This window comes from Triturus cristatus, chromosome 7, assembly GCF_964204655.1.
Source record: "Triturus cristatus chromosome 7, aTriCri1.1, whole genome shotgun sequence".
Classification (NCBI taxonomy): Eukaryota; Metazoa; Chordata; class Amphibia; order Caudata; family Salamandridae; genus Triturus; species Triturus cristatus.
The window spans coordinates 1,359,854,367-1,359,878,101 of NC_140590.1; the positions used below are offsets into that span (position 1 = coordinate 1,359,854,367).

At 43.6% G+C, this 23,735-nt stretch overlaps 1 protein-coding gene across 1 annotated transcript in view; it reads left to right on the plus strand.

Annotated features, from left to right (window-relative positions):
- Positions 1-1,257: 1,257 nt before the first annotated feature.
- Positions 1,258-23,735, plus strand: part of ERGIC3 (ERGIC and golgi 3) — a 352,380-nt gene continuing 329,902 nt past the window's right edge. Inside the window, exon 1 of the mRNA XM_085619066.1 lies at positions 1,258-1,464. Coding sequence (XP_085475192.1) covers positions 1,371-1,464 — 94 coding nt within the window. The 5' untranslated portion in view covers positions 1,258-1,370. The remainder of the gene's footprint in view (positions 1,465-23,735) is intronic.

Genomic DNA, 23,735 nt, shown 5'->3' on the forward strand with positions numbered 1-23,735 from the left:
GTAATTTTGCATTGAAAGTCATTGTTTGGCATTATGATTATTTTGCTATGTTGCTAAATAAAAGCGACCTTTTAACCCCCATCGGCCTGCGATGTGATTCATTGCCCGATAGAATCCAGAAGCTTTGCAAGACACCTTCATTTCCTTTGCACGCTGAAGCATTATTGCCCCTCATGAGGATTGCGTATTATGTTTCCAAACATGATGTATCGCATTCTGCATCTTTGCTGCATATTGTCAAGGGGGCCTTTACAACGCCTAATTTAGCCAGATTATCCTACATATGGTTGGCTTTCCAGTGTTGCATTTCAGATGTTCGTCTTGCATATACTTCCTGTCAGCTTTTGAATCCATCACTCTTAACGGAACTGAAGTTTATCCCCAGTTCGTTGGCATTCCTCCGTCATCCGACTGCATGGTTTCTGTATGTGTGCTGTTTTCAAGCAGTGTACAGGAAATAGGATGCAGCCACTACCCCATGCTGCCGATCCTCGAGGGACCTTGTCTTCCAGAAGTCGGGCTTCACAATGAACTGGGAAATGAAAAACCAGCAGCAAATTAATATCTCCGGAGGGGTGAAATGTAATAAGAGAATTTAAGAAAATAATTTCGCATGTGATACCTTTTACGTATGCTTCGTTAATGCAGCTACATGCTCGGAGCGTGGGGGAAGGTTTATAACATGAAAACAGCCTACTGGCTTTAGCACTAAACACAAACAGAAAATTATCACTCTAGCTCTTCCTCAGCACTCCGAGAACTGACTGTGCCTCAGGAAGAGGGAGAGACGCTTGGTGTTAAAACAAAGCAGGACTACAGCTGCATCGTAGCAGCCGTCTTCAAACCAACCTTTTTATTTGATCAGATTGTAGTTCTTATCGAAATCGTGAGGCATGCGGAGACGGTATTTTGGAGACGAACGTGACATTCTCGATGTTACCGTGCATATTTTAAAACATCGCAAACGTGTCTAGTGTGAAATATATTTTTAAGAACACACTAGAACTTTGCTTATGTTTTTTCCCGACTGTTTAATATAAGGACGTTAGCCTCCGTCGCAACAGTTAACCGTATTGTTTATATTCACTTGGCAGTACCGCTCATGCGTGAATCGCTCAAGTCACACAGAGGCCATGTTGGGTGTGGATGTAGCCTTCGTCTAGAGGGAGGAGCAAGTAGGGTGGTTATCATTTCTCAAGTTACACGGTTTGCGGCCAGACCGTGAATCCCCAATTAACAAGGCACACGAGAGGTATAGTGTCTGAGGTGTGTAAGGTGCACGAGGATTGGCTGCATGCGTTGCGCGTGCGCTTGAGGGTAGCGTAGTTGGCTGTTCAGTCCAGGAAGTGAGTGCATTTCTGAGGCTGATAATGGTCATGGACAAACTGCACAGGCTAAAGCAGTTCGATGCATATCCAAAGACTTTGGAGGATTTCAGGATTAAGACCTGCGGGGGGGCTGTAGGTAAGAAAAATTCTTATTACCTAGATGCTGAGAATGGTTTGTTTCATACAACAAGAGCTGGTTTGTTTCATACAACAAGAGCTTATGAATTGGGAGAGTTACAGATCATTTTTTGTGTGAAATCCGGAGAAGAGGCAGCCAGTTCATGGTTTAAAGGGGGAGAGACAGACCTTTCGTTGTGCGCATGGGAAAGGTTCCTGGTATACATTTTAGGTGACAGTTTCAGTTGGCTGCTAATACATCCTGTTCATCGCATATGGCTCATGATCTTAAACATCTCAGATGCACATTTACTCTTTTTATGAATATTTGACGGTGTGTGTTGATTCCATTATATTTTCTTCTCCACTGATTTTTTGACATTCATTTCAATGCAGCTAAAACTTTGTCTCGACAAGGTCTAGTTGCAGAATTCCTTTCCAGCTGGTAACTGTTTTTGTAGGAAGGAAACACCGAATACTGTGTATGTTTGTGTGGTTAGGGGTGTGTAAGTCAGCAATTTCAGACGAAGAGCCGATCAAGTGGTTTCAGTTCATTTTTATTTGATATAAGATATCTGACATTATGAATAAACATGTCGTTACCAAGGACTGAACACTTTTACATAGTTTGAAATTCAATTATAAAAGTACGTAACACAAATCGGTGGAGAGTATCTCACCATTGTGCAAAGATTAGTACTGTGTGCTTTTTATACAGCGTTTACTACCCCTACGTTGGCACGGGAACACATTCTGCAGTGGCAGCATGCTGCTCTGTGATATGCTGACTGCATTATAGACTTTGATAAGAAATTACAGTTTGTCATGTTGATTATTACACAGTTTGAAACGGAAATTGGAAACAATTCATCATACAGTTTTTAGAGTAATTCAATGTACATGGATGTTACATGTCTTTTTTGTTCTTTGAGTAGTAAGGTTGTTATAAAATGCCATGAGAACATCATGCATTATATCTGGTTTAGAATAAGTGCTCGGATATTCCTCCTGCTGTTTCACTGAAATAGTTTATGGTGAAGCCTAGTGGTCTCGTAGGTGCTTGTGCATTTCGGTCATGTAAGGAACAGTGAAAAGGTGCTAATCACAAATTTTAGCCTGAATGCTATGGTACAATTTTTTTTTGTTTATCGCTGTTCCTTAATAGTGGATCCTTATGCTTGTTGTGGAGTACCATTCATGACATCCCATAAGCTCATGTATGCAAACAAGGTACAATGTTCCTCAGATTCATGAAAAGTGAAGGGAGGTATTACAGGGGTGGGGGGTTCCCCTTGGTGGAACTAGAGCTCACACACACCCAGCAAGCTAGGTGTCATGCTTCATCATATGAGCTTGCCCCTCGTCAGGGCGGCGCTGCAATCCCTGACGGGCTCCCGAACCAGGGCTCTTTGGCGGGGATCTTTTGTTCCTGCCGGTTGGTGCAGTGGGGGTGAGGGGCCTGGTATTGTAGATGTGAGTGGAAGTGGATTAAAACAGGTCAGTCTGTCCGTCTGTCCTAGCCATTATTTTATTCATAAGGTAAACTGCCTGATTAAAAGGGGGGTGGAGAGTGGCAAAGTACTAGCTGTAAGGTGTCTAGTAATGTAGCTCTACTCTCAAGATTAACATGTTTCATGCCTCTATGGTCAGGGGGATCCGGGCACTTCTTCAGGATCAAGAAAGAACAATCTATCTACACTGCGTGGTTAAGTGAACTCTACATACCATGTTCACAGGTCCGTGACCTGAAAAGTAAAGGTGAATGAGTTTAGGACACAATTTCATTAATGTTCAATTCATAGCACAGTTACCCTTAAAAATGGACACAAGACCAGAGTGCAGTACGGTGGTAACACAATCATTGTTGAATTGATCTAGGCGTGGGTACTTGATTGTACCGTGTGTAATCTCTAAAAGCGTCCTATCACCTTATCATGCCAATGGTAGTGCAAACAATAAGGATGGTTAGGAGTGAGGAAAACAATGATAAGAACGTAGTAATAAAAACTTCATGGTAAGGCTGAGGGCTGGAGAAAGCGACGGGTTGATCGACTCACCTAGTCTATTGCTGATAAATGCCAGCAACAGTCCTGGCGGTTATGTAAAAACGGACTCCGATTGTGTCCTAAACCAAGTAATAAACAAGGAAAAAGTATAATGTAAAGGTATACTGGAGCAGTGTGTTAAACAATGCTGGTTTACGTGATAAAAACGCCTCAAGCTGCGTAACAAGGGAACCAACTCAGGGCGTCCGCGCTCCCCCCGTAGTAATGCGAGCAATGAAACCGGCAGCCGAGAGACAGTGCGGGATGCGCACTGGGTCACGTGTCTGATGGTAACGGAGCCGGGAGGGAGGAGGCGGCACCGGACAACCCCGAGAAGTGCCAAAGTCGCACTTGCTCATGAAGCGACCGGGTCAAATCCCGCTAAAGGTAGGGAATGGAGTCAGTACTCACCCGCGTTTAGGTAACGCTGAGCCTTCGACCTACCCTGCCGCCAGGAACCGGGATGGTAACTGGCACCTGGGGTGGAGGGCAGATGTAGTCCAGGCTCGTCCGGCCATGGGCGGGGTTTGCCGGGAGTGGCGCGCATGCCTAGAGGCGCGAAGGGTTCAGAGTGAAGGGACGGGGGATACCGCGGCCATCTTGGAGTGGAATGAGATCATATTATGCACCAACGTAGAATACAATGTCATGGGTGCACAGAATACAAGCCGAGGTACTGAAGTGTAATACTCCAGTCAAAATAATTTACTGTCAAAAGCGGCGGTAATGCAAGGGTGTGATCACCAGTAGTAACGATCGATAAAACCTAACGCTAATGGCGGCATCAATGAAAACAATACTCCTAGTTGAGCAGCCATAAGGTAGCGGTGTATGTAAAACAGAAGGGGTGGTCGAGTTGGTTAAAGACCTGGATCAGATGACAAGGGAGAATCTCCGTCTAGGTGGCATACATGGAGACAAGGGTTTGATAGTTGCCCCTAAAGATAATGATAAGCAGAAGTGACCCCCATGGGATAGCGTCATTAAGTCCTTTTGTGTGGGCCGACAGTCTATGAACCCATCTCTGTTCAATCCTGAACAAGGAAGATTTGGAAATCTGTGGGTGGGATTCCAGAATAATCCAGTGTATTGAATCTGGAGAATGTTGTGCTTCTGTGTAGTGTCTGTATAGTCTGGTGGCTACTCTTTGACAGCGAATGTTACTCCTATGTTCAATTATTCTGGTTTTGCTGTTCGCATTGTCATCCCTACATATTGTAAGCCACAAGGGCACGTATTATCCCATAAGCTCAGCCACTGTCAGTTCCACTGAATATGATTTCAGCCATGTCTGGCCATTGCTCCTTGAGTGGCACTTGATAGGAGTCTGAGGTTGATAAATTATTTGCCACCTTTTCCAATACCTTTAGGGATTAATGGTGATATTTATGTAGAATCATGGGTGTTGTATAACTCGCCTGTATTGGGGAATAATTGTTCCTATCCTTATTGGGTGATAATATTTAGGTCTGGTCTGTTAATATTTTCGTGGCTTTGGATAGGGAAGAGCAAGGTCTTTTTGTCCATTTGAATTCCGGGTGATTGTTAATTGATTTTATCATTATTGGAAGGGAGTTTCTTATTTTTTTTCAGCTTGTACCCATCATTCCTGTGAGTGGTTGGTATGATTACCTAAGAACCAGTCTGGCTTGAAGTGCTGTTTTCTGAGAGCATCTCGAGCTTTACTTGTAGAAATACAGAGCCCCTACTGTTTGTGGCGGTCTTTGTAATGCAATGGATCTTTAAAGTAGAGCTTCTGGTGATAATGAGCCAGTGAAAAACTTATAAGGCAGAGAGAGATATGGGCTTGTAGCTTTATGGAAGTTGTCTTGCTGCGTTCTGTAGTTCTGAGCAACCGTTAATATAAAACAATTGCTGGCTCCTGAGCAGCCCTGTTAAATGGACCCACTTGAAGGGAGCTGACTGGGTCGTGGGGGCCATGGGGCTCCCACGGCGGCCCTCTACGAAAAAAACACCAACAAAATACTGGGTGTCCCAGGTGGGACCGGGACAACCAGGAAAACCCCCCCACAAAAAAGTGAATAATAAATAACCAGCCACAAGCGCTCATTTATTATCAAGAAGTGCCCCATAATACATATTTTTAGGTTGAGCATTCGAGACCTCTTGTATATACTTTAGTACATACTTATTATATACTTATATGTGTATGTACTCTGTGGGCTCTAGAGATCCGCCCTAGGACTGGTCTGCTTCCGCTTAGGGACTATTTTTCTGTTGAACTGCCTCTATTTAACTGTCTTGATAAAAAACGACCAGCAGAGGTCAGTAAAACACCAGAATTACTTTCTGCTTAGGGACTTTCCTTTTAAATTTTTCTGGCAATTGCCTCCATTTAACTTTCTTGGTACAAAATGACCAGCAGAGGTCTGTAAAATACCAGAATCATTTTAGCATTCTCTAGGTTCCAGCCATAGAAATTGTGTTCCACGAGCACCCGTAGACAATAATATTTTTTTCAAATCTTGTATTTTCAGTGATATGACCACCGAAGGCCCTGATTTTTTATTAAAAACAGAGCTTTGGACTATACCATTTCCCGCTGAAAGGCAATATTTCTCTCCATGTGTTGCCATACCTGACGTGTCACGCAGTTTGGTGCTTACTTTCCCTCCATGTTAAAGAACAGTAGATGTTTCAGCACCCAGGCAAATGTGCTGCATAGCTAAATACAAATAAGGTCCCAAAGGTGAGACCGATTTTATTGCAAATGCTTGTTTATTTTTGGTGATGCCCCTTGAAGAGGCGTGGCATTACCTCACTTTTTAATGTTGCTGGGGGCTGCAGGGAGTTCTGCAGCCCCCAGCAACATTATGAAAAAAACTGTAAGTCTCCTGGGTCATTGAATTCATAACCCCAGGAGAGCTTACCATATGTTTTTTTAAATTCTGCCCAGGCTGGGACGTTCGCTTTACTGCTGGGAGTGCAGTGTTCTTTAGGGGATGCTTCTGTGGATGCATTTGTGTTCTGGAGATGTATAAAAAACGGCACAAGGATCTCCTGTGGTTGTTTTTATGATTGCATTTTTGGGCTGAAAAATGTTAAAAGACTCAGACCTGTTATGTTTTTTTTTTTAATAGTGTTTCTGTCTATTTGCTTATTATTTATTATTCCCCCCCAAAAAAGTAATAAAAATTATGTAAAAAGAAAGAGTTTGAGATGTTTTAATAAAACCTTATTAAAATTAAGTAATTAATATGAATTAACATTGCATTGTGTGAAGTATTAAATATACGTTTGATTACAATTATTGGTGATTTTTGAAGATGAGAGGTCTGCTTAATATATATTGTTATGCTCACACCTTGAGAAAGCCAGTAGGATATTTTTTTAATATTTTGGTGTTGCAGTGGTGTAGAGTTTGCTGCTCAGGGGCCAGGCCCTCTGGCCAACCCCATGACATGCTCAGTAGAACAGAGTCAGCGAGGCCACATTCATGGACTATTTCATTCTGAATCGGGCTCCCTCTGCACTCAGAGCCACCATTGCTGAATCCCCATTGGAGCCTGCCGGCTTTAGCCCACTGACTACTGTGATCACCGATCCTGACAGTGCACGGATAGTTTCTAAAATGTACCGAGACTGCATGGCCATAGTTCCCAACAATGACAATAGGATTCGGGAGGCTTGGGAGCAAGATCTGGGGCACCCAATAGTAGACCCACATTGGGAATTTAGCTGCGCGCAAACCAAAGAAATCTCCTTAAACAGTCGTCATAGGTTACTGCATTTTAAATTCATGCGAAGGGCTTATATGTCTCCAGAAATAATTCACAGTATAGACCCAGATAGGCCACACTCCTGTCTGAAATGTGCGAAATCACCATGTGGAGCCCCACATCTAGTTTGGTACTGCGTTAAGATCGATCAGGTCATATTGGCGTTCCGTTTGCAAAGAACTTGCTAGCATGATAGGGATGGAGGTCACGCCTACCCCTGAATCCGCCCTCCTGTGATGCGTGCTTGACTTTCCAAAGGTGTCCGCAAATTTACTGCAATGGCGTTTCTGCTTAGCGGTTAAGTGGGGCTGCAAAACTGCACCTACATTAAAAACCTGGCTCCAGAGTCTGGCCTACTGTAGCACAAATAGTGATCTATATGCAGAAACCCAGCCAATAGCGTCTTTCCCCAAAAATATATGGGGCCCTTCAAGGCCTACTTGGAAAAACTAAACACCTCTCCGGCTTCACAACAGCCAGACGGTATTGTCCCCACTGGGGTGAGGTAAGGTATATCAAGTAATGTGAAGATGTTGCATGTAATTGTTATTAAATTATGTTACTTTGTATTAGGTGGACGGTGCAATTTTTACGCCTTGGGTAGGTCTGAGTGAGGGACTTTTGTAGGAGTATGTTTTTTCAAACATTGCGGGCCTAGATAAATGTGACACTGGTTTGTAAATGTAAAAGGATAACAGTATACGTTTTTTTGCTTTTGATGCTCTTGTATTAATCTACAAAAGGCAGTCACAAGTTGATGTATGTAGTGAGTAACTAGGATTGAATGTATTATACTATGAAAATGGAAAATAAAGTAAATTTGTTTTTTTTTTTTAAATGCCATGCTCAGGGATTTGGTGCCTGTAGGGGGGTTGGCCTAAGGCCAAACCCCTGCCTTGCACGACCAAAGGCCATGCACTGTGAGGGGTTGGCTGTCTTTGGGAGGAGGTTTGCCGCAGTGCCTGGCTGCAGACCAGGCCATGCAAGCAACCCCCCACTGCACACAGCTAAAAGCCGGGCATGGTGAGAGATTGGCTGCACACGGGGGTTGAATCCAGGCCCTGTAGCCTACCCTCCGCCGCACATGCTCAAAGACCTTGCCTGGTAGGTGGTTGGCTTTACGTATGTTAATAAAATATCACTTTGTTTAAAAAACCCTAGAAATTCACAAAAAAGGCAAATGCTAAAGTGACGTTCTAGTTAGGTGAAGATGTCAGTTTAAACATGTTGTTTTAAACGTACAAAGCTACTGAAATTGACCAGCTATAGTTCTCTCAAGTAGCTATATCTCATGCCCTAACTCGCACCCTCGCCATGTACTGCTATTACCCCGTATGTTACATCACTCATGACATCCTGTATGGCACCATTCATAATATCACTGCAACATTTGCAATCAAATTATAGATGACAAAATTGTGCGACCTTCAGACTTTATGTCTAGCTGTTTTTGTGCTCGATATCTCTTCTGCAGCAAAGGGGATGCTTCCGCCTCAGCTGCCATGACTCAGTACCAAAAAGTAAGCTGCACAGTCAAACAGTTCAAGCTATGCTGTTTATTATTTGCCATTTGCTAATTTTTACCAGCACAGCTAGCGAGAAATGAAGTTCCCGACTCTTGGGTCGATTAGTGTCATAAACACCCGCAGGATGCACCCAGTCCATTGTTATAGGGCATATGAAACTAAGTTCTTGGGGAATCACCCCTCCAACAAGAACCCACGGTGAGAGCTACATCATTGTTACTTGGCTTCAGCTCACATCATGATGTTCGGCGATGTGACTGCATCATGGGACCCCATAACACGAATGTCATTGGCCCCCTTAATCGTACTGCAGTGTAAGTACTACTGTTGTGGGCCCGTCTCCAAGCCCAAGGGGCTGCATGGGTCCAAGTTTATCTGGTGTCACACTCCGCATTCACTCTTGTGGATGCTGGTTCAGGGGTGGGCACAGGTTGGCAGGTAACCGCTCAATCAACTCTACTCACGTGGATGTACTAGCTTCGAGGGCAGCAATGACCTCCACCTCCTAGTTCTGCAGCGGGCGTTGCAGGCAGGTCTTTGGAAATTAGGGTCAAGTGTTCAAGGAGGGGAGAGAACTGCGCCAGAGGGGAGTAGTGTGTGCCCTGCCACAGTGGGCAGGCAGCGGGAAGCCTCAGGCTCATTGAACTTCCCGGTCATTGTCAGGCCTCCGGGGCTTCTCCCGCATGTGCAGGCACCAATTAAGGCGTGTTGTTACTAAGCTTTAAACAGCTCTCGTGCGCGCCACCCCCCAAGTCGCTGGCACCCTGTTCTCCACCGTACCACTCTAGAACGGCAGTAGCACTCATTCTGACTGCATGGCCAGAGCTGCGACGGAGCTTTGCAACCATCTTGTCTGCAGGCTTAGTCACGCTCACAAACTTTCCTTTTTGTGATAGGATTGAACAGGTTCCTCTTTATTTTTTGTTCTTATGTAAAAAATAGGGAGGAAATTTCTGATGCCACAAGAAATGATACAAAGAAAATCATGGTCTTCAAAGAACTGGCAAGCGAACCTAAAAAAAATCAAAGAAACCCTCTTTGAATGTCTCTACAGTTCACTGTGTGCTGCTTTTCCTCTTGAAGATGGAAAACCAGGCAGAAGATGTCTGCCAAGCCTTTTGAGCATCTCGGGCCTGAGAAAAAGAAACCACAGGATTTTGTAACCCAAAGACTGCCACAATGAACAAAAGGAGGACGACTGTTTAGCAAGCTCATCTTGACGCACTCTTTAAATTAAATATATAATTTGCATTAGTGATCACCCTAAATGTATTTTCTGAAAATCCCTGGATACATGTACTCTTAATTGTATTTAATCATTACAAGAACAGGTTTAGCTGTGGAAGATGGCTGGAGGTGGAAAAGTGATAGGGACACATTAAACCTTCGAACAGTCAGTAGGCAATGTGGGAACTTCAGCAGTTGTTGCAGGGAAACCACTATGATCGTGAGTAGAGTAAGAGTAGTGTTCACAGATAAGGTGGGCACCTGGGGGTAAAACAATGATTATGTAGCCTAGGGGTAGAAGCCCTCTTGCCTGTTACCATTTGGGTGCGTTGATTGGAATCACTGTGTTTAGCTTACCACTTTTGCCATTTTGATATACATCAATAAAAATGTGATTGCAAAGCTACTTTCCACGTGACAGGAAATGGTGAGAGAAGACCACGGTAATGCTAATGCGGCCTGACTTTTCTTCAGCTAACTTGATCTTCTCGAATGTCCAGGGCAATGCTTTGTTGGGATGAAGCTGAAATGTACTCCCAACACATAAATAGGGCTACTGAGCAGATCCCATGAATTACAGGCTTCTTGAATGTGATCCCACAAATTAGAAACTTCTTTGATATGATCCCGGTGCTTTAAACTCTTAACTATTTGCAATAATCACGTTACTGTACACCAGTACATAGTCTGAGGTATGCGTTGGCATTAAATGGTGTTGGGTGAGGTTTATCTTAAACCACTGCAGGTTAAAACCGGTTCTGTTCTTGCAAATCACTTGTTTAACTTGTAAATTTCAGAGAGGCTTGAAGCAACGACTAAGGTGAATGCTCTACTCCATAAAATTAGAATAATATTTTTGCCTCTTCACATGTATGCTGGTTATACAAGAAGGACAGCTCAAACCTCCAAGTTTAGATTGAGCTCTTATTATTGTGACAGATGTACAACTAGGCAAATATAATTTTGTATGTTAGTTCTTAGAGTATCTTCTGCTCCGTTGGTCCATTTGTTTTGAGTTTAATAATAGATCGTAATTTATTAAATCTTCCCCATAATTACATATAAAATGTGGCTAACGTAACACGAGCATCTTGATGCAGTTGTGATCAATATGATGTCTAATACAGAAGTCCTACTTTGATGTAAACTCCTCTCTCGGGGAAGATTTTCTTGCATTAGTACTACAAGCATTCTTGACCTGAATCAGTGTCTAGTTGGTCTTCTGTAGCTGGAATGTTTAGCTGTCAAACATTTTTTGGCTATCAAATGATCAACCATGGTACAAGAACGTTGCTTGATTATTTGTTATTAGGTGGGGGAAATTCTAATTAATTCATTATATTATAGTATTTTGGAAGGAGATAACAGTTTCATGAATGTCCGTTCCTTGTTATATCAGATGATGGGTGCAGTGTAAACGATCTGTGACCAGAAGAATGTTTTCTTTGTAATAATGATGTATAAAAGCAACTGAAACGGTCTAATCTATATTTTTTCAAATGTTCAAAGTAAGCCTTCAAACCTTCAAGTAAGCCTTTTAGCAGCTTTTGATAAAAACACAGTTATTAGACTCAACAGTAACACACGTTCTATCCAAACCAAGTTTAGCTGAAATGTATACTGTGCTAACACTAGTTTTAATCTCTCTACAGAAATATGTCAAGGAATCCCTTTTTTATAAAAAATAGCAGGCTTATGCTGTTTAGATTTTCACGCCTACCTGATCTGATGACTGGAAACACAAGACTAAAGTTGTTTGCCCATTGAAGCATAAGTAACCACTATTTGGCTATGACAAGATTTGCTCAGTTCATACATTTTGTGAGCAAACCTACATCGCAACATCCTTACAGGATCGACTAGTGGTCTAGGAGCGCTTTTCTAAAGTATTCATGCTAAAATCTTACCTTACAGGATCTTACGTTCTGCAAAATGGATGAGACTGAAAAATCCTGGTGCTTAAAATGAAAGTTAAAGGTGAGCTTACATGGCTCATCGCCGTCTAAAGAAGTATGGGGCTTTTAGTGTCAATAAAATACGCCATTTGCTAGCAACTCAAAGCAAATGCGCTTTTCTAAAGTATTCATGCTAAAATCTTACCTTACAGGATCTTACGTTCTGCAAAATGGATGAGACTGAAAAATCCTGGTGCTTAAAATGAAAGTTAAAGGTGAGCTTACATGGCTCATCGCCGTCTAAAGAAGTATGGGGCTTTTAGTGTCAATAAAATACGCCATTTGCTAGCAACTCAAAGCAAATCAGCCTTGTAAGATCACTGGGCTTGTGCTCTTTTGGACGTATACTATCTTAAATATAAAGTTCACAATTTACAGGGATAGTGGGCATAAAAACATGTGTACTGAGACTAAATAACATGTTGAAGCAGCTTGTAGAATGCTTTACAGTACAAGGCCTCCTGTGTCTTATTGACAATCGTACACAATCAGTTCATTTCGAAGTTATGTGATCATTAACATATTAACAGATGATACTGGCTTATACAAAATATAATGATATGTCCATATCTGATCATGACTCCTAAGATTTGTAAAGAGTCCTCTGATGAATACAGTTACTGATGCCTTATTTATAATGGATGTTGTTGCAATTTCAGTTTTTAAACGTACCCCACAAGCCAGAAGAAGGGCAGTGGAGAAATATAAGGGCCAAGCTGCAGTTCATTGGTTGGCCATAAAGAACTAGGCCTTTTCTTCCCCTTGCATTTAAACGATTTTCGTCAGCCTATTTAGGAAGACCTTGTCTAGGGCTGCAAAGAGGTTCAAAAAGGAAAGCAGCAGTAGTTGGTGTTGATATACAATCTGATGTTGTTGTTTTTTACATTCAGTTAAGTAATGTTGTCCCATTTACTGTATTAAATCTAGATTACTAAACATTCAGCAACCCATTACTGTCCAGATAATCTTGTACATGACAAGCCAACATTTTTTCCTTATATCCATTCACTAGTATGCTGTTATCATAGGGCAATTCCCGGCAAACGGAAGGAAATCTGCATCTGGAAAACAGCATCATATGCAGATAGTTTCCACTTCCAGCACAAAAGATTTAGGCTTCATTGTAGTTTAGTAAAACCCTGTGCAAAACATTTACCAGAGAAGGGCATGCTTACTATTTAATGAAATATCTCTAGTTTGTATGCAGCAAATCTGCCATTGCTTATCCTTCAGTGGACACTCCTGATCAACATCTCAATGCTGCTTGGCCAGCATGATACCCACTGCCATGATGTCCAAAATCCCCTTACATCTATGTGATACTATGTGCTCGGATTAGCCTGATGATCATTTGTGATAAAGTCCTGACTATGGAACCCTGACCGGTGTGCCAGGTAGCAGTGCTGCAAGGTGCCACAAATCCAGAAATACAGAAAATATCAAATAAGGTAATGTCCCATAGTGTTTTGAATCAAAATGGTGACAGAAATTCTCTCCTCTTGGGTATATATATTTTATAAGATCCAGCTGTTATCTTGTAAATTAGTCACGCCTTAGGATTTGTTGTTGGTGGAAGAGGCAGGTTGTTCATTAATCTAACGTCAAGTGACTACTGTATTTTAGTCCCAGGTGCCGTTGCTGCGCTATGCTGTGCCGTGTTTGGAAGGCTCCGGTGCCCGGCTTGCCATGACAATATTAAAGGTGCATGGTGATACAGTTACCCTCACTACTTCAAACTGAAGGAGAAGTGGTGTCAGTTGATACCAGTCATATACAGAATGTCCCTGGGCAGCATTGAAATAAAAATCAAATGCAGGTACTGTATAGCCTCCTCATGATATGGCAGTGACAATACCTGCCATCAACGTTGTGGTTGTCTAACTGCCCAAACCAGCCACGTCATCAGCAATGTTAGGGTACTCGAAAAGGCTATAGGCAGTGTTCTCAGAATATTACTAATGAGTTATAATAACTTTGACAGTATGTTAAGAACAGTGTGCCTTGCACTAAAAAAGGGGAGGGCAGGCTAACCTCCTAGCATAACCTGAATAAAATATATATATATTTTGCAGGCTCATAATTTTCTCTGAAGACATCTTCAGCTTACCAGTGGATCTTTACACTTAAATAACTCACTGATGTTTCTTGCCTCTGTAAATGGAATTATCATTCAAACTTTGCTGTTGTGTGGGTCCACTTGATTTACTCCAGTTGGAGTTCCAAAAGACCTTGTAATCCAATTATTGTTTGAATAATTGGGTCTTAAATGTGTGCCCCATTTGTGGTATTTAACAGAATGTAGTCTGCATTCAGAGATATCAGAATCTTCCATTTCCCAAAGAAGACTCCTCCGTGTGAGCAATACTTCCGGAAGATACATGCTAGAGGTTCTAGGGAGATAATAAATAATACTGAAAACAAGGGGCAGTCCTGGCCAGTGCCAATAGTGAATACAAAGCTGGGCGACAGGCACTCGCTAACTGACAAGGTTATCTACTGTGCAAGCTGTTCACCTAAGCCAACCTTCTGGAGCACCAGGAATATAATATTCACTCGAGAGAGTCCAATGTTCACTTGAGAGAGTCCAATGCCTTTTTTGCGTCCAGGAAGGCCATCACAGGCTCAGGGTCATTGGGTAAATCAAGGCTAAAATTGTGTGAAGGTTATGGACCATTGAGCGACCAGAGATTCTTCAGCAGAACCAGGACCATCATGTATTGGAGTAATCTCATTGCAAGTCTTTGCCAATATTTTTGTATGTATGTGTGCTAAGGGAAGTGGCTCATAAGGTAGGCATTCTGACACCAGTTTACCTGGGCTCGATGAAACCATTGAAAATTGCCACTTCAGTGTCAGAGGTTACATTTAGATCGCCCATGTATGTTTCGGCATGCTCCACAATATGCCTTGTAGAATTTTGTTTTCTGTCCATTGCTTCCATGTGCCTTGCCATTAGGCATGGACTTCATAGTATCAAATGCTTTCTGCAATGTTGGATGAGCCTCTGCTTCCTTTTCTTGCTGTTCCAGCCAGACCAATGCTACCTTGCCTAGGAAGGCATGAATATTAGACTCCGAGTAGACTGCCTTAGAAGAGTAAATGTTACTAATAGTATTCCACGAAGGCCACAGGAATGTCAGGAGTATCTCTGCAAGTCTGCACTTCTCTTTCCTCTAGCTCCTCCACCTTCCCATTAGCCAAGTAGGGCTCGATCTGCTTTGTCAGCATTCTGCCAAATCCCTAACCCTTCCCATATCTTCTAGCCATGGCATATTTGTTGAGAAACATATCCTCTTGCTGGGCTTTATCATGGAAATCTGTTCACTTTACTTGTTTCATCTCCAACCATGTGCTTTTGTGATTCATATGGTACCTGTTTTCCAGTTATCGGAGGTCATTTTCTAGTCTCATAAGCCAATCAAGATACAATGTAGAATACTCTAGTGTGCTTGGATATGCCTATCCCCCTTCTATATGCCATAAACCCTCCAAGGTCACACACTCATTTGAATAACTGCCTGTACCCTAAAAATGTGTCCAACAGGGCGTCCAATTGAAAGCACCTATTTTTGTGCCCATTTCTGGTAGTTACCTTACTCTCTCAATGCTACTGGGCAGTAATCTACATCATGGGAGGCAAAATAACACTCTCCACTGACGAGTGCAAGCAACTTCTCAGTAATCTGTTCAAGATGTTGCAATTCATGGAAAAACACATTTATATTCCCAGTCTCTTAAATGCCTCTGGGTTCTTTTCAAATAGCCGAATTTTTACATAATTTGTTAGCTTCAAAAGATATAGACTGTGTAGTAGCTATTAATTTTCTAGCGAGGTATTAAGTATTGCGTTGAAATCCCCCTCCCAAGACAAAAGCACATGAATCTATCCTCGTACAAGCTGAAAATTCTTTCTCATAGACTTGATGTCATCGATATTAGGGCCATATGTATTAGTTAACATCAAATGTGTATCACACAGCAATCACTGGTCCACATCCGATTATGCCCTAACATACAAGAAAGGGACAACCTTTCCCAGGGAACAAACACGTATCACATGAGGAGAAATGTGTTCTCCCTATCAACATCCAAATTACATAATGACCCAGGGGGCAAATGAGTCTCCTGTAATAAAGTGATATGGACCTCATGTTTTTTCAAATAAGCCACGTTCTTATATGATACTCCTACCATTGTTTAACGCCCTCACATTCCAAAGCACTAGCCGAACCTTGAGAAAATGGTTGTCATGCTAATTGGATAATACCTGCTCCGATTCCCTTCACCACCTGCCTATCATGGGGTTTGACAAAGAGTACACACCAGGCCTCCAAAAATTATAAAAATGTTGCCAGACCTGCAGAACTAGTGACTTGAATAACGAACTCGACCTAACTGTAATGTGCTTGACTCATAAACTGATCTCACATTGTGTGATCCTAGGCAAATATTTTATTTCACTGAGTTGACTTTTTCTTCATTATCTCAAATGAAAGACAGAGAGCAGTGACTAATCTAGTCTGAATATCAAATGAGGATGTACACATGGTAGATGTTGGGGTAGGAATTGTCGTGAGTGACTTGTTAAGATGAATACAGAGTTCACTAACCTTACGATTGTTACAAGGTATGTGTGCGAGAAGGTGTGAGTTCAAATATGTGAGTTCAGCATGTCTGCAGTACCAAAAACTCTAGTTTGACTTATTAGACCAAACTTTTCCTCTATGTTTAATGGGAAGCTAGCCCATATATAGGGTACACGTGACTCCTGACTTGTCTCTTAGAATAGCATTGTTATCAGGGCGGGATAGGAATGTTTCTCAGTTCATGTTTAAAAACTCTCACTTCTAATTAATATATTACTGAAGCATGATGAGGTAGCGCACTGTCATTTACAGACCGCACATTTTCCATGGAAATGGCCACACACTTTCCCACTTACTGATAAAAATATATAGTGTACAAACGCTAATGTGTGAATATTGGGTTTCAGCAAATATTTATCATTTACACATTCCCAAGTAAGATGTTGCGATTTGTTTTGATCCTATTAAAACCTTTGTTTCCCACACACTTCTGAATTACAAAAAAGTGCTTTTCTCACTTCTGACATTTTGAAATATGTGTACTGTTCATTTACAATCTATTTAAATGTTGTGTTTAGAAAAAACACTGACATCTTATAGCCTTTGATTTCACCCTATCTGTACTCGGCACGATTATCAGCCAGTTCGCTTTACAAAATCCTCTAACTTTGCAGTCAGAGCAAGAGAAGTTATCCGCAATCTACAGGATAAAATATGTATCAATTTGTAAGAAGACATAAGCTGACATTTGACCTCTGTCTTTGAACGCACAGCAAATGAGACAAGTAAAAACAAGATTTAAGGCATTTTTATTGCTTGTTCACTATGAATGAGCTGTACACCTGTTCTTTGCCAGATCAAGCTCTCACCAGAACTGGCAAGTTGGCCCTATAATAGCTTGCCCTGATAAAATTGTACTCGTCATAGCAAGGGTTATGCGACGTTGTATCGCATGCCATTACCCCGCATGCCGTTGCAAGGCCAAACTTTACCCTGACTTGCTGTCGGGGGGACGCTGGAATTTGGAATAGATTAATTTTCTATTCAAACTCCAGTGTGTGCAACAGTAGGGAAGGTGTTGGAGTTAAATCCAACACCTTCTACCCACTGCTACAAACGCATGCGTAATAACGGTTGCTGTGTAAAGGCCGTTTCCGCATAGCAAGTGGGCGAGTAGATTTTTGGAAGCCTGTACATATAGTATCTGGATCATTCTCACCCTTAATCCTTGCATTCTTAGGCTTTGCCTAAAAGACTGCGCAGGCGCTGGCTTTTAGCGAGGTAGTTGTTGGCTTGCAGTGGGCTTTGAGCCACCCATTACTTACCATTGGTTGTTATCATTGTCACTTTAATTTGTTGGCATGTATGGGCTTTTGTTATGATTGACCGAAAGGGTTCACTCCTCTTCCCCTCCTGACTAGACCTTGTTTGAATGTGCGTTAGCATTGTTGACCTGAAGGTTCTACAGCTGACTGTCTTACTTCAAGTACCGAATATTGCAGCGGTTGTGCAGAACTCTGGTGTTTACCGGGTTTTCTCCGGCTTGTGTTCCGATTCTGAGGATTCCTTTACCAGAGCCTACGTGTTGCTGTGGATGGCGGTTCTTGCCTCCAGACCTGCCTTTCCGGTTCTTGGAGCCAAAGAGCACCTGCAGAGAGCGTTCCGTGCCTCTGACATGTCCGGAGGTTTCCATGGGCGTGTCTTCAGTGGATGGGATTTCATCTTCGCTTTTTTAATTCAGCTTTCCTGCACTTGTTGAGCCAAGGTGCGCGTTCTTTATAGCAACACCGGTCTGTTTAATCTACGGACACTAGTGAGAGGAATTATACGATTAAACCGTTGTCCTGACATACATCGTGTGCAGTTGCCTAGCGGTTTCTCATCATTCTGATACTTTTATACTGTACCTCTAATTCAGTTTATTTTCCGTTGTTGTGCAATTTCGTAAAGCTAGCACGCAGTCTCCTTCACGCTGATGGACACAGCTGTTCTCGTCGTGTTTCATGCAGTGGAACGAGTTTATTCTTTTTTTTACATGCAATTAGACACTAATGGGCATGGTGTCTATACCTGTCTGCTTACCATCTCGCTGAGAGGCACAGCATCTGGAGGGGGATTTCTTGGAATCTATCCTCAGCAGTGGAGGCATTTCTTTTTTCAGAATTTCTTCTTACATGAGTTTTGAGAATGCTAACTCACGCTGACAGGCATAGTTATTAATTTTTTCCAGCCTGTCATCTTATCATTCTGCTGATGGGCACAGCATGTTGTAGGGATATTTTTATTTTAGGGAAAGATTCCGGTTGTAAAGAGTTCTTTGTTTAGACACATTTTCTAGTGTGTGAAGCCATAACTCTAATATGAGTACTTATTTCTTCCATGCGTATCGTTTCTACAAGCACATCTGTCAATTGAATTAAGTGTATAGTTTTTCCACTAATATTCTGGTTGGTGCAGCTCATGGTGGAGAGTTTTTCAGCAACTTCGTTCTCTCATGGAACATACATTATAGAACATTTTTGTTTAAGGTTATTGTGTTACATCGACAAATCTCGTTTTAGGTCTCGCCTGGCGTTGGAGCGCGCATGCGCCTCTCGCCCTGCAAGGGCTATAGTAAACACTCAAAGAAGGGGAACTTTAATACATGCCCCTGTGTCTCGACCGTTTCCAATTGGCTTAGGTCGTGATTAATGTTTTTTCCGTGCTTGTGGTTTGCTGGCTGTCACTTTTGTTGACGCCATCGTGACAAGCGCATCTGTTTTCACTTAGCCCCAGCGAAATGCAACATATACTGGCGGCTGGATGAAAACAGATGGTGAGCGCTTTTTAGGTCTCGCCCCTCTGTCCTAATCGTTTCTGATTCGCTCACGTCGTGATTAATGTTTTTATCATGCTTTTTTCATTTTATGGACGTCATTTTTGTTGACACCCTTGCTGTTTTTAAGCCCGCCCATCAGGATAAGCGCACGCCATCTTTAATCACGCTGTGTTCACGCTGTATTAGCATGCGCCAGTCGTCTCTGTGATTGGTGGACCTTGTCAAACAATCACAGAGACAACTGCCGCATGTGAATGTGGCGTGAAGGCAGCGTGTCGCGCGCGCAGAGCTCCGGCATGTGTGCCTAGCTCTCTCCACAGTGAATTTGTGTGCGATTCAATTGCCTGCAGCTATTTCCCTGGAAGCTAAAGCTCTGCAGTCGGAATGCAATAAGGGTGCGTAACAACTGTCCTGTACCCACAGCTCCAAATAATCTCCTGACCTGCACACCGTCACATGTGATGCCCGCGTCGGAGGGGGCTGTCCTCCCACATCGCTCTCAGACTGCATGTCAGCTGTGTAATTGGAGCAGTCTCCGTGAACTGTGCACGCAGCGTGTGATAATGTGACAATATGTTGACTGTGTACTCACATCGCCACAACAGAGAAATGTATTCACTTTGCCATCATATGAAGTTAGTGCATTTTCCCCTGTTTTTTTCCCGCTGTCTCTCTCGTTTTTCTCGCCCTTGGCCTCCTATTTCTCCTCTTTTCTGTTATTGACCGTTGCCTCAGTCTCAGCCTAACTGTGGTAACTAGCGTCTGTGCGTGCAGGGACCGGAACATTAAATTATGCATGGCCCTTCCCTAAAGGTAATGGGACGTTCGTAAAAATGAAAAATATTCCGATGTGCTACATTTAGACTCAGTTTTCGCCAGGAAGAAGGATGTTGGTTTGTGCGTAACACCCACCTTATCTGCATTGTCTCCTGGGTACATAGCTGAGTTTTAGTGCCCATGACAATAACTTGTCCATGCATTCCCTGGAGTAAATGTGTAGGGAAACCCGTGTGAGGTCACGGACTCGTAGCCCTGAGGAACAAATGCAGCAATCCTGCGGTTTAGTGTTTACATCATTCTTTATGTGACTGGGAAATCCGAGTTATAATCTTTCTTCCTCGCTCAGGCAGGCTGTGTGATCCTGAGGAAATCCCTTTATCACGCTGTGCTTCTGCTCTTTCCCTTTCAACAAACTGAGAGCTCGTCAAAGCGGTGGAACCCTAGAAGCTGCTAACAGTCTGGACGTTACAGGTGCCATGGGTTGGAACGTAGAACGAACATACCTGGTATGTACTGAATCCCACCTCAGAAGACTGAGCAGTGTGCTCTTCGGTACATGATCACCTGTGGGGCCGCCCGCCTCTGCTTCTCTGCCGTGTATCGAGGGTCCGATGAACCCTCCCGGGGTGCTGAATACTTACGGTAGGTAAATGACTGCAGAGTGGTCCGGAGTGTCACACCCAACCTACCCCTCTCCAAAGCGCTGCACCTCGGTCCCGTTCCTGCTGACAGCTGCTCGGTGCCCGGCTCGATACCCCGAGGGCACATCGCCAAGTGTGGCACGGGTGAGCCCAGCACGGCTTGCGCAATGATGTCCAGCGGTGTCGAAATCCGGCCCGACTAAAAGGGAGCGACCATTGAACGCGGCGGACTGTTCAAAATACGGTATCACCAGTTGGGAGGGAGAGGGAATAACAAGGTGGGAACTTGTCTCTGCCCCCTGGGAGTTTGTTTGTATAGCGCATATTTTGATTTCAGTGACTTTCTGGGCGCTGTGGTGCACTTGCAGGGTTAATCTATTCGAACAGGATTTCCATCAATTACACAACCCAGTGGGATTTAAAGAGCAGTGTTAGCTTGTATTATCAGATTATGCTAATGAGATGAATGTGAATCCAGTGGACAGCTGGGTCAGGCTCGCGCTGCTGTGGCGAGACTGTTCGGTGAACTAATAACCCTGAGCGGGAGGTAGATCGGTGGTTGAGCGCCTGCTGCAGAGATCTAAGTGCAATCTGCATTTTAAGGACATGGCCCCCCAACAACCCCATCGTAGCGTTTCGTTAAATGGGCACTATGCAAGTACAACAAGATAAGCGCTATGGAGCTTTTCAGGTCTGGGAAAGAAGGACTACATTTATCACCATCTTGCGGCAGTTCAAAAGTGACCAAAAGTGAGGCACAATAGAGCAGAATGTCATTAAGGATTTACTTTTAGTGTATATATATTTTTTTTGGGGGGGGGCGCAGTGTCCACTTCAGGGGCACCGCACTTTCTGTTTCCGTTTTTTTTTTTAACCCCCTCTGACGAATGTTTCCAGAAGGGCCTCATGGGCGTGCGGTGCGCGGGTCATGTTACAGGCCGCAACATATGGGGACGCAGGCAATCATGGTCGACACCTGGACTGGCTTCAGATTCTAACAGGCGGGGCGGGCCTGGCTCCTCACATGGGGAGATTTGCACCCAATCTTGTGGTAGGTTTCTGCGGGCTCTTTGATTCGACTTCCATAGGTGCCTAGTACACCCTTCCACCCCCCCCCCCCCCCCCCCCCAGCACGCCCCAAGTCCAGCTGGATGTATTCCCACAGTGCTCACATGCTCTCCTTGGTGAAGAGCCCTCAGGCTGCACGCCAGAGTTAAGTAAACCAGCCTTTCCCCCCAGGGACCTCCGGTAAGCATGTGTCCCACCTCCAGGAGTACACCCCTTCCCGGACAGTTAAGTGTGGTGTCCACCTGTCCCGTCTCCTCTTTCCAGGAGTTCCTATGCGTCAATGGTTTGCAGGACACATGGTGTAACAGAAGGGGCATTATATACAGCTTCGGGTGGACCGTTCTCGTCCCTCCCTCTATCTCTTACTCTACCCCTTCGTCTCTTACCCACACTTTGCTTCTTTCTACCCCGGTGTACCTTGCTCCTTACACCCCCTCTCTTAGCTTCTACCTCTTTATTGCTCTCCATCCTAGTGGCTTTTGCACCCTACCCGCTGTCTCATACTATCTAGCCCTATCTTTTGCTCTCTACCCTGTCTCTTGCTGTCTACCATCTCTCTTTCCTCTAGCACTCTCTAATCCCCGTACTCCCTAGTCTCCTGCTCCCTGCCTCACTATCACTTACGCCATACAATACTGTCTCTTGATTCCGTCCTCTTTTCTTTCTCCCTCCTCAGCGCTGTCATAAGTAAATAGGAATTGTGTAACCATGTGTGCATATTTATCGGGGGGGGGGGGGGGGGGGTCCCTACAGGCCTCGTGGACACAGTTCTGAGAACACCCACCGCTAAGAGGGGGAGGGGCAGAGCGGGGCCTATCCACAGACGGAGGCACCAGATCACCCACTTGCTTTTCTATTCTGCACCACAAGGCGCTTTGAATCCGGAGGCGTAGGCGCTAGAGGCCTCTCACAAGTGGCACTTTTATTAGCTTTTTTAAGCAATAAACATCTGTTATTCAGCGACAAGAGACGTTGGGGTGAACGTTATTAATATCCACGGTATATTTCTCTCAGATGGGGGAGGGGGCTTAACATGGGGCAGAGGGTGTACAAGAGACCACGTCATGCTCTCAGGTGGGGGGCAGGGGCTTCACATGGGGTCTGAGGGCGCACAACAGACCAGACCATGCTCTCGGTGGGGGAAGGGGCTTTTTATGGGGTCTGAGAGTGCACAACAGACCAGACCATGCAAAAAACATTGCCATTTACAATACCAACAACTTTAAACTTTACAAATGCGAGACCTATTGCATTGCACATGCTTGTTTCTTGGGTTAGTAATGCAAGTTGTAAATTTGGTGTTGCCATAAGCTTATATTTCAAATTTCCATCTCTGCATGCTATTACATTGGGGGGGGGGGGGGGGAGTGCAAATACAGTAATTTTACCTGCTTTGCCAATCTATCTTAGCAATTTGTCAGTACACAATGGCTGCAACAAATATGTCACAACCACCTTTAGTTTTTAGGTCAAGCCTAGAGTCAGCGCACAAGCGCTGCTCTGCGTGGCATGATGTAATCCCTCTGTGGACTTTGAACACGCCCACTGATTTTCTATTGGTTACTTGGTCTGCCTTTATAAATTTCATTGTTTTCATTGGTGAATACTATACATTTGTCCCGTTTTGTGGCGTTTTCTTCCAACCCTGGTGCCTACTCCTGCTACTTGGATCCTTTCACTATTGGGCCAGATGTTTTGGTGAACTCCTTTTTCTTTCCTCCCTCTCCTCGCCGCTCGGACGCAAGGCACTGATTTGCTGTAATATTATAACTTTTCAGAGGGTGGCCTAGTGAGTGCTGGATTCTCATTCCTCTGTGTGTTGAAATGCTTTGCCGTTCAGAGCAACATTAAGCTTTACAGCCCGACATGAAAGGGCCCCAACATGATGCTGATCCAAAGCTTCC